The following is a 12,669-nucleotide window of genomic DNA, read 5'->3' as shown; positions in this document are numbered from 1 at the left end:
TCCGCATTGTTCTGTTTTTAACACCTTTTATTTCATTCACATTTTTGAAAACATACTTTACGAATAAAATAATAGGGCGTAATGACCAGTATTGTCTTGTCACTTTTACATAAAAATAAACAGTAAGTTTAAATCTTCTTCTAATATATATACATATATACAAAGGGGGCAATTGTTTCAAGTAAATTACACATGTACAAATCAAGCGGAAACTATAATGTTTTTACAAATTTGAATTTAGAAAAAGGATCTGCCTAACTTTATTTGAACTTAATCGGCTTCTTCTTTCTGTTATTATTTGTCCTCCCTTAGAAAAGAGTCTTTCACAGGGTACAGAAGTTGACATTATGTGAAGTCTTCTCTTCATTATTTCAAGGAGACGTGGATATAAGAACTGCCTCTCTTTCCACCACAACAAAGGGTTTTCTTTTCTATTGATAAGACCTTCCTGCAAATATTTATCTGTTTCCATTATTCCAGCAGCAGTGGAGTTCTTTGGTTCAACTAGGTTTGAAACCTTCTGATCGAAATCTTCCCACAACAATGAGGTCTCTGTTTCTCTATTCAAGACAGCAGAAGTTGTAATTTCAGTTTCAGTGGAGGAAATAATGATTCCACTTGCTTTCTTTGTTATTCCTCTGTATGTAGAATTAAATGTTTGATTATCACTGAAACCTTGTTTTTTGAAACGCGGATCCAGTAGCGTCGCTTCAGCCAACAACATATTTTCTTCCACTTTACCAAATCTTTCTACTAATTCTTTTGAAATTGTGTCCAGCATTGATATTATTTCTCCAGGCAAATCCCTCTCTGCTCTTACTTTTAATGTGTGTTTATCCAAGGCTTTACTTAATAGGATGCATTTTGATATTGTGACCCCCTTCTCACTACTAATCTCCTGGGTTACTTCCTCAAAACATTTCAAAACCACACATGTTTTTTGTATTGTTTCCCATTCACTATTGGTCAATTGCCCCAAATCCGGATTCAAAACGGCTAAAGCGGCTACTACTGGCTCCTTGAGCTTCAGTAATCTCTCAAGCATATAATAAGTTGAGTTCCATCTGGTTGGAACATCTTGCTTTAGTTTAAGTTCATCATACACCATCTGCTGCTGGATTGATTTAAGTTTTGCCGAGGCTTGTGGGCTTCTTTTGAAAAATTCAACAATAGCCTTTGCTTTTTTCTGCACTTGTTTTATGTTCGTTATTCCTGCCTGCACAACTAAATTTAAGGTGTGAGCAAAGCAAGGAATATGCCGCCAACCACCAATTCTAATTGCTGCCTTGATGTTGGCGGCATTATCACTAACAATTGCTGACACCTTATTTGAAATTCCCCACTCCTCAAAAACACGTTTGATCTCTGCTGCCAATTTTTCTGCAGTATGCTTTTCTTGAACTTCAAAACAGTCGAGGAGGTATGATTTCAATTCACATTCATTATTAATGAAATGTGTGGTTAGTGCCAAGTAACTTTGGTTTGAAATTGAAGTCCAACAATCCGTTGTTACTGAGACAGATGTAACGTCATCAACTTCATTTCTTACTTTCTCCATTGTTTGGTTGTAGAGGAGAGGGATAAAAGAATTCGATATAGTTTTCCTAGAGGGAAGGTTGTAGCCTGGACTAAGTAATTTAACGAACTGTCGAAATTCGACGTTCTCGACTATGCTGAAAGGGAGGTATTCTTTAACAATCATCCTAGCTAATTGCTCATCAATTTTCTTGGTTTTGTTAGGAGCAAGAGGTTTCTCCATAAACTGTGAAATTTGATATTGTCTCGTAACAGGTATTGTTGTTTGAGGAGCACGGATAGCTGCGGGATGTGGGATTTCTGCAATTACTGAAGATGCTGAAGATGAAGTGGAAGGAACTTCTTTTTGTTCAATGAGAGGAGTTGGTCTTGGTCTTTTTACATCTACTGTTGGGTGTTTTTTATCAATATGTCTTTTCAAGTTCGCAGTCGCCCCCCCCACAGAAAGATATTGTGATTGAGCAAAAGCCGCATTTTGCTCTGCCTGGTGCTACTTCAGTGAAGTAGTGCCAGATAAGACTACGCTTCTTATATTCTTTTTTCTCGTTTTCCATTTCGATTCACAAAATAAGGTGTTTTCCTTAGCGGAATGACACAAACACAATAGTCACACTGGTGCACTTCACTCACACTAGTCACACACACACAAAACAACCCAAAAAATAAAATAAAATAAAATAAATATGATTGATTAAATAAAAATATATATGATTTTCAAATGACGCACACAAATGGAGAGCGCTAAATGTTATTCAATCTCTACCTCGAGTCCACGAGAAAGAGCTGCACGAAATTTAAGAATCAGCACACTACACAACTCGACTCGCTTTTGTTCCTCCAAACTAGAAACTGACCAAAGACAATGTCCACCAGCACATGTGTTGAAGAATTTAGAAGAAAGGAACGACAGTTTGGCTACAGCTAAAGTTACACAATTTCACCCCTCACTAACCATCCCCTTCACCAAAAATATTTCCGAGTGAAGAAAGAGAAGATGGGTTTTTCGAAAGACCCCTACATTCTGTTACTCAAACGACTTAAAATAAATGCATGTGATATGAAAATAACATACCACGTTCCTATTCTTGAGAATGTGTGTTGAGTTTTTCGCCGTTCCTGGGTATGCAATAATTATATAAAATAAAATAAAATTCATTAAATTATATTATTCTTTTCATTATTCAGTGACGATTCTTTACCAACAAATAACTGCATATGCTATCAAAGTTACATACAAACAAGGAGATATTCATTTTGTAGGTATTTTTAAGTTTAACACCCCGTTTCAGCAGTGAGGTTATAGCCTATATTAGACGTAATCTACAGCTTAAAGCAGAGTCTGAACAGCTCTAATGTGTTCTCTACCATCGGGAATCGAACCAGGGACTCTCTCGATAAGGGTTAGGTGGTAGAGCAGCCATGGCTGAACCTCGCCCGCTTCAATAAAGACATTTTCATTCATTCATTCTTTGCGCCGCATGCACGCGTACTAGACAATACGGCAGCAGAAGAGCCGGAATACAAGTTGGAGTTCTATATATTATATAAATAATAAGGTGCTATCTATTTGTATACCTCTTACCAATGACTTTAATAATTTCAAGTTTTACCCGTGTTATTGTTAATATCTAGGGTGCTGTCATAAGATACAACAGAACAGTAAATGGCTGTTCAACTAGGAAATAGTTAAGAGGAAGGTGCGAACTCTATCTCAAACTCTGGTATGGTTCTGATCCAATCTTAAATAGTATGGCTTGTGCTTAAAACTTGCTCCATTCAGATGAAAGTCACAAATCAAATTCCAATTTGAGATCGAATTACATTCAATAGACTGTCTACAATTTGAGATCGACTTACATTCAATAGACTGTCTACAATTTGAGATCGACTTAGTTGTCAATACACTCTCAAAAATTGATTCAATACAACCATACGAACCTTGAGTATGAGTGAATATTTAGTCAGTACAAGGTTGAGTTAGGAACATCGTTAGCTTCTTAATTCTGGGGGTGTTGGATGGGTTTTAAAAATATAATCACTAAAACACATATTTGCTTATTCCTTTCCCGCACCAAGATATTTTCAGAGCCATTCTATGCATAATTTATTCTGATCCAGTGTTAGTGTAATGCACGCGTCAAATTGAAGAGAGGGTGTTGAAGCAATAGCTTATTACAGACTTTATTAAATATTCTTGTCTTAGTTTCCTTACATACTCTATATTTGTAAAAATAAATAAATAAATAAATAAAAAAATAAAATGGGGGAACGTGACCATCCTGATGCCCTCGTTAACGACGCCCGTGGTTGGGTGGGTTGGATACAAGTCGCTGAGATTTTCCTCACCCCACCAAGTTAATACCGAGATGGTCCCCCAAATATTGGCTGGGGCTGCCTTCCTTCATATCTTCTCTTGCTTCATAAAATTAAACAATCACATGAGACGACATTTCAGGGGCGTGATTTAGGGGGAGTAGGAGAGGGCAATTTCCGCCCCCAAGAGTTTGTGGGATACATATACTTTAATCTAGGGGTGTGCAACTTAGAACAGTGGGCGGGCCCATCACAGAGCACTAAATGGCGTCGCGGGCCTCACTGTAGGTATATCATTTTTACGACAATTGAATATTATAGTATTAAATGATGGAACATGTTCATCGTAATTTACATCACAGTAACACAAAACAACTGTTATACTGGTAATCAAAATATTTACTCACTAAAGAGAAGCAGAATAATGTATTTAGAACTTTGTCGGTACATCTAGCAATCCTTATACCGAGGGAAATTTCTTCCCAAGTACCTGCGCTTGCCAGAGATCGATGGAAAATTCTCTCTTAGCAGGTTTTGTAAATATATATATATATATATATATATATATATATATATATATATATATATATAGTTATTGCTTTCGATAACTGACCAGCGGGCCGGAATACAGGGCTAGGCGGGTCGCATATGGCCCGCGGGCCGGCTCTTGTACACGGCTGCTTTAATGGATTGTCTACTAATATACTAGAACAAAACGTGAAAGTTTTATGTCGGTGGTGCTCTTGACCCCCTGCGGCATTTACAATATGATGTAATTATTATGGTAAGAAAGAAACAAATATCAGCTAGGATTAATACGTGCACCTTCTCTTTTATTGTTGTGAATATACTGTTTCCCAATTAGGCTAATAGTTAGCGTTCTTGCTTTGTAATCAGGAAGTCCTGGGTTCGAATCCGGAGGCCAGCCATCCTGACAGATTTTCCAAGGTTTACCTGAGTTTCACCAAGCAAATGCCGGGATGGTACCTTAACCTACAGCCGTAGTCGTCTTCTTTCTGCTTCCTATCTCAATGTTGTTATTCTTGCTAATCTCTCCAATGCAAAATGACCTGAGGCTGTATCTGGTAGTTTAGTAATAAATAAGTAAAAATAAATAAATAAATAAATAAATAAATAAAAACCTGATAAAGACAAAATTAGTACCATTCTCAGTGTGCAACTGGTAAAATTTGTGATTACTGAAAAAGTAGATTTTTCTTTAAAAAAAACCCAGAGAAGTTCAGGTTTATATGGCATCTTTTATTATCCCGCTGTATTTATTCCGAAATAAAAAAATAGCAAAGCAGTGTCCTAAAATGACCTCAGAAGAGAACTGGATTGATTTGGCTTGTGATCGAGATTGGTTGTGTGGAAGGCGATATGCGAACCGATTCTCAGGGCATCCAGATGGTGGAAAATGGTGAATGGGAAAAAGAACTTTGTGCGTGTTTTCCGGCCGCTCAGCCCGAGATTGTCTCCTCATCTCTCAAACATGAAGAACACATTTGTTTCTCATCGTTTTTCAGTTTCGCGCGAAGCGTAAATTAAGAAAGAATAGGGGGACAGGGGATGTTAGGGGTTTGCGGACGAGAAATATAAACCTCTCTTTCTCTCTCTCTCACACACACACACACGCACAAACACATACAAAATCATAGAAAACTATGTGTGTGTTTTTATGGTTGAACAGCCCGAGGAAACACGACTATTTCCGATACAAACCGATGCGCGGAATGGAATTGCAACGAGAATGAGATTGAGATGGGTGAACGAAGGAAGCAAACTACAGAAGTCGATCAGGAATGAAATGATCGAAAAGATTCGTTCTTTAAAACCAATCTTTCAGATGAATGGAATGAAAAGAACTGAATCCGAGAAAAGAACGAAATTTCCCATCACTACCCATCTCGTCGTGGTTCGTACAATATACAGTAGATGGCATTACCATCTACTACGCGTGCAGGCAGTATTGAACGAAGAAACTAGGGAGGGTATTTGCCGCCATTCATCTTCAGGACGGGTCTTCTCCCATTGGTTGGGCTTGACACCTGTCCCCTGATTGGATAGTGTTATTTACAAGTCGAAGAGTTCCGTTGTGTGCCCATTATTGCAAGGTTACATTTAGACTTGGAGGCATAAAGGAGTCAGTTAAGGTAGCCATAAAGAATTATGTTAGCACAATGAGTTCGAAATTTATTGATAGTATGTTACCAAAGTACCAAGCGGACTCGGCTAGCAGTGTAGTCAATTATAGCCCCCAACACGCTAGGATGTACCCTTACGTATCAATGGGGTCCCATCAACAGGCTGCAGCCGCGGCAGCTTTTGGGGCGTCTAGCACAATGGTACCTTTCTCAACATCGCTTACAGATGGTGACAAATCCTGCCGATATACGACTAATCCAGTTGCCGATTCTATGGTAAACTACACCCTGAGTCACCAGAACGGAGCAACCACCACATCCACTATGGCAGCGGCGGCACAGTTCTATCATCAAGCGACCGATCCTACAAATCCACTAAACTCATGTTCACAGCCCACGGGACAGCCAATTCCAGATATTCCCCGGTATCCATGGATGTCCATTACTGGTAAGTCAACAATAAACAAACATTCTTTAGTTCTCGTTTATTGTATGTGTGTGTGCCGTGTGCGTGTATGTGTAAAATGTGCGTGTTTATATACGCAAAAAATAGTACACATGAAATCCTTATCTTCATATTTATTTTATTATAATTTATTATTTCTTTTTGTATTTAGTTGTTGTGACCGTTATTTATGGCTGTAGTTTGGTTGTTTATAGTTTTGACAAGCGACAATTGAAAAACACCTTTGCAATATTGATTTTGCCAGCGATAAGGGAAACAAAAAAGTTGTTATTACTTTTGTAATGCCTCGATATTGTTGTAAGTGCAGCATGCATAAATTAAGTTTGTTTATTCCTTAATTGCAATGTTATTTACAAAAGTAATAATTGTTTGCTAGAAGAAATCAAACCACTTTTTTTTTTAAGTTAACACTTTTCTCTTATCTCATAAAAGAAACCGGAAAAAAAAAAGGGAATTGTATCTTGCTAGTCTCGATTTAACGAAACTATTTCTTGTCAAAATTAATTCGCGTTAATTAATAGAAATAATAAAGGAATATGTAAATTGCTGACTTTTTAGGGAATTGTGAACTTTCTGCGCGAAAAAATTGAAATGTACAATCAATTTAATAACTAAAACCAAAATAAATTGTTTGATTTATTGTAGGGGGTCAAAAATTAAACATTCTGGATCACAAAATCTGTTAAATTTTCGATTAAAGCTGTTAAAAATTACTAATTAATAAAAACTATTAGATTAGGCAAATTAAATCTTTTAAAACCATAAATTCAATCTATATGTAGCAATCCAATTTGAGTAACTAAAAAAAAAAATCACATTTAATTTATCGCAAAAATAGTACCACTAACGAGTTTCTACGTTTTCGTATTGACATTACCACTTTTTGATACAATAAAAAAAAAATGAAAATAAAAAAAAATTACAATCGTATGAAGGAGTTAAGGGTTGGGATAATACTTGACAATGGAATACACTGTTGGAAGTTTTGTGTGATAGGTTTTTAAAAAGCTCACAAATCAAGCGGTGTGGAATACATCAACAAAGGATCCCACCAATTAAACGCAGATAAAACAGGCATAAACACGTCTTTTATGGACATGTTCGGCTCATTGAAAAAGCGGTTTAAAAAAGAAAAGACCGGACGCGAAAATAAAGATTTAAGTGTGAGAAGTCTGTCAAAAAAGTTCACATCTTTCTTCTTTTGCGATGTTCTAATAAAAAGAAAACAGGTCTTTTTAATTTGTCTTTTGAACCATTAAATCATTACAATAACCATAGTAATTATCGTTGCAATTAAAACTATAATGTAAAGAATACTGTAAGACTTCATTTTGTGGGAAATATTACAAAGAAATGTTTCCGAAACTAATAGAGAAATTAAAAACATTATTTCACTGTTTACCAAATTGATCCTTTTGAACCAAATTCCTCTGTTTTTTTTTAGAAGAAATTTTAGTTATAAAGCCCAAATAATGAATTAAAAATATTTTAAATGAAGTGAATTTTCGTCATTCCAATGTTTCGTATATTTTAGACAATGTATTGTTTAATACCCTGAAGAATTTTGAAAACGATTCTTGCTCAAATATACGATTTTTTAAAAGTTAATATTAAATCTATGACTTAATGTTATAGTCGTAGTATATTTGTACGGTAGGGCTAATAATAATAATAATAATAATAATATTAATAATAATAATAATAATAATAATAATAATAATAATAATAATAATAATAATTTTAAAAGTATTTTTATTGCACAATATTTCTTGCGAGCCTGAAGTGTTACCGGCCGATTTCATGCGTACTAGAATCGCGTTAGTCGCCTGAAACCTTCGTGTAGTAATAATACTCAATATAACTTTGTCAGGGAAAATTATGATACATATAGCTGTCGTCATAAAATGTATCAAGATTTGATGACTTAAGTGACTGGTATCTGTCAGTACCATACAAAATAATCTATCCCTCCCCGTCCCCCTTACTTGAAAGGGAATCAGGTATCAATCTAAATTCCATATTGCTTCTTCCGAAACCTCTGTTCCCCTATCATATTGATAATGATGATAATTTTTCGAAAAAAGAAAGCTTTTTAAAGAATTAAGGTCCTGAATTTGAATTTAGGCAGATGCAAATAGGAAAGTTGTAATGTAAGTGAATTGACTTTGAAGAATGAGTCGATTAGTTTATTGTAAATACCCGATAAATTAAGATAAATAGGGTATTTGTTTTCTGACGATAATTAAATAACTCAAAAGCTAACACTAACAATTTTAGGATAGTAATATTTAAGAATGTTATAGCTCAGAATAACGTGTATTGAATTCTATTAGCTACTAATAGTAGTAAAATAATACGAAAATATACATATTTTGAAAACAATCTTTGTAATAATTTGTACTAGCCTATCCACACGCAAATTGTTATTACTAATTTAATGTAAATTACATTTTTTACAATTTCTTTGGTACGGAAGTAGCAATTTGTATATTAGTAGATAATTGTTCTGTAAAATTAATTGTTGAATTAAATTACATAGATGAGCTTGTGTATTGTAATGTAATTTGGTATTGTACAGTAGAATTTATATTAGCATGTTCATGTCAAATTCTGTTAGCATTTTTTGTATCGCATTTCTTTTTTTAACGACTTTTTAAATAGCATATAAGATTTTCTTAATCTTTTGTACACTTCTCGATGACTTAAAAATAGTAGCTTTGCTTTAATGACTGTTTTTATCTATTCTGTATTGCGTATGCAAACTGAATGTGGTGTTGATATAAATAAATATATTTATACCAAACTAAATTTATAATTTTTTAAAAAAAATAAACTGACTACGAATTGCAAGCGTTAATTGCAAAATTGGCAGAAAATTTTCTGATAATCTCAATCAATTTTGTCCTTAAAAAAATAATGAAAATGGGCGTCTTAGAAATTGAATAGTTGCATTATTGGTATCGTGTTTTCGTTATAAAGATAATTGATAAAACATTGTTATTAAAACATTTGAAATTTACATTTAATTTTTACAAAATAGAGAAATAAAAACATTAACACAAATATTTAAAAACAAAACACAAACAAAATTTTAAAACAACCAACACCACAAACAGGCTTCTAAAGGCTTTATATTATTATTATTATTATTATTATTTTAATTTGCTTTATATTTCATTATTATTATTATTATTATTATTTTGCTTCTTTTTTTGCTGGAAACTTACAAGAAACAGTTGAAACGCGTATTCCGTTTCTTTTTTTAATGTTACTGTCAATGTTAATTTTAAAATGCGTCCAAGCTTTTGGGGTGAAAATGCTAGAAAAAAGCTCTTGTGCATGCCTTTGTCAAAATATTTTTTTCTCGATATAAGAATTTAAGTAATTATACTATTAGTATTCCTACTAGCACTAGTACTACTATCCAACTATTTTCATTTGTGAAATATTAATTCTTTATAGTATTTAGATACGAGTTACTTTTACTTCTGCAATGTACGTGGAAAATATTATTTCTACAATACTTTTTAGATTATATTTTAGTAATGTCTTGGTTAATTTCTTCCACGGAATGATTAGAATATTTTCCTGAAAATTTTCTGATAGAATTTGTCCTAATAAACCAGCAATTTAAGTTGAAGCACTGGAAATTATGAAATATTTAGTATACCGCAGTATTTGCTTTTAATTTCTCAGTTATGTTTCGATACAACAGTTCTGAAAAGCTTATTTCTTAGAATTTACATACAGTTTGTTATTATTATAATTACATATTTACTCGTGAAATTATTATACATAATCTATTTATATATATATATTATATCTTATCTACTGGACTCAATAGTAACACATGTCGTTTGTTTTTCTGTAGATTGGATGAGTCCATTTGACAGGGTCGTCTGCGGTAAGTGCAACTTTTGCGTCTACTGTTTATATCAATTTAATTAATTAATTAATTTTGTTTTCTTTCTTTTTCCTTATAATTTATTTTTTTATTATTTTAAAGAAAAACTTATGAAAATATACTTAAAAGAATAAAAAGTCAGGCTTATACTTTTAACATATATTTATTTTGACAAAAACTTTTAATATACTAAATAATATCACAAAACTGTAATTAATATCAAAATTAACTAATTAATTTGATATAAAGTATGGTAAGTGATCATGGATAAATTAACCGATTATTGCTGTGAATGATAATAATTAAAATTTACAATATTCTACCCTCAATTAAATCAATAAAATGCTTGAATATATATTTTTTAATATTCACTAAATATATAATTAAATAACTTAGCATTTGATATATTCACGATATGGTAATTATTATTTTTTTGTTTAAAATAATTGTTTCCATTGTACATCAATCTACCCAAACCTTTTTAATTATCTGCAAATAAGACATAAAATGTTCGTAGATTTACATTGATTTAACTTATAAATTAAAGTAAATATAGGTGTTTACACATTATTTAAATTATTTTACAACTTATTTTTAAAAAATCACACAATAAGTTATTATCTACGTTTAATTATACATAATTAGCAGTTTTTAATTTATATTTTATTCTAATAGACAAATATCTCTAAAAAGACACTAAAGATCTTATACCTAATACAAAATTATTATATAAATTTCGAAAATAAAAAAAGTTTGCATGGCTAAAATAATGTCTATGTTGAATGTTTCTTGTTTTATGAAGTTTTTATTATAAAATTTGTATATATTTTTTCGTAAATCATTTTAGAGCATGCCTATATGTTTACCTTATATATTGGTATTTGCATGAGTTAGCCATCTTTATGTTCTATGTACGTATTTGTTTATATATATATATATATATATATATATATACTCGTTTTATTGTATTCGTCTAGAATCTGTGTAGTGAGTTCATGTATGTATATATTCATAAATATTATTTTGCATGTTGCATGTTTTTTTGGTTTTAATTTTGTCGTTTATATAACACAGTTGAAGTACAAATTTGTTAAAGTGACTTTTAGCAATTTTAGGATGCAGATTTATGAATATTATTTCAAATTTGAACTGAAACATATACAAAAATTTTGTTTATATTAGTTGAGTAAAAACATACCAACCAAATTATTTGTTATCATCATTATCATTTTAATTTGTATCATTTTAGTGATGATCCTTCGAAATATATCAACAGTAAAATTGTATTTACGTTATGAGTTAGATCTCATAATGTTCATTGGGTGGATGTTTCTTTCTTGAAATTTCAGAACTAGAACTGAAAATTTCCGTATATTAAAACACATTACTGAAAATGTATGATTAAATCATCTTTGTTTTATAAATATTCTGGTTTTTAGTATTTATTCCCTTTTTATTTACATGACTTTATCAACATTTACTCGATTATCCACTTCGTCTGTAAACCTCTGTGCTAATAGTTCATGTGGAAGAATAATTCTATATACAGTGTTGTAGATTTCTAAGATTATTGTCCAGTTTGTCGATTTTGAGGGGGAGTCTAAAACCCAAAGAAGAAGGCTATATTCGTCACCTACATGCTACACCTCATATCGTGAATTTTATGAGTAGGACGTATTCTCTTCCCCCTAACATACATACATAAAACAGTCGTTATATGGCACCGATATCCGGGTGTTTATTATAGATTAACCAAGGCAGTTGTTAGTTCATTATCGCTGCAATTTCAATAAAAACGAACATTCAGAGAATTAAACATACGGTCAATTTATGCTTTTAACTTCAAAACAACTTCAAATTTTAGTGTTACGGAACGATTACTGAATAATAAAATCGTAATCATAAACTTTCTTTATTCTGATTTTTCCGTTTTCACTTAAAGTGACGTAAACAACTACTTACCAATCCAATCCACTTCATCTCTTAAGCCTTTATGCCAATCAGTGGCGTACGCAGACTTTCATTAAGGGGATGAGAAATCAAGTTACCAAGTTCATATCGTTTTGGAATTTTTGTCTATATCTAAATATGATAAAAAGTATATTTGGATGAGTGGGGGCGTGTTAGAAATGGAAACTTCCCTCATGCGTACACCAGTGGTTTCAAAAGAATAATGCAACCTACTGTACACATTTGATAAGATTATATTGGTACCAATATTCGAGCATTTATAGCCAACCAAACCAGGTGGTTATTGATTATCGCTGTAATTTCAATAAAATAATGCACGTTTAGAAAATTAAAGG

The 12,669-nt window shown here is 32.4% G+C and overlaps 1 protein-coding gene across 2 annotated transcripts in view; it reads left to right on the top strand.

The window, feature by feature from the left end:
- The first annotated feature begins 5,755 nt into the window (after positions 1-5,755).
- abd-A (abdominal A) overlaps positions 5,756-12,669 on the top strand; it is a 228,817-nt gene continuing 221,903 nt past the window's right edge. The window contains exons 1-2 of one of the 2 annotated variants that reach the window (XM_081749449.1): positions 5,756-6,441; positions 10,331-10,363. In XM_081749449.1, the coding sequence (XP_081605575.1) occupies positions 6,030-6,441; positions 10,331-10,363 (445 nt within the window). In that variant the 5' untranslated portion in view covers positions 5,756-6,029. The remainder of the gene's footprint in view (positions 6,442-10,330; positions 10,364-12,669) is intronic. The other variant, XM_081749450.1, reaches the window with a different exon arrangement.

The sequence above is a fragment of the Thermobia domestica genome, chromosome 2 (assembly GCF_964235325.1).
Source record: "Thermobia domestica chromosome 2, izTheDome1.hap1.1, whole genome shotgun sequence".
NCBI lineage: Eukaryota > Metazoa > Arthropoda > Insecta > Zygentoma > Lepismatidae > Thermobia > Thermobia domestica.
This window is presented reverse-complemented; position numbering and strand designations above follow the sequence as displayed.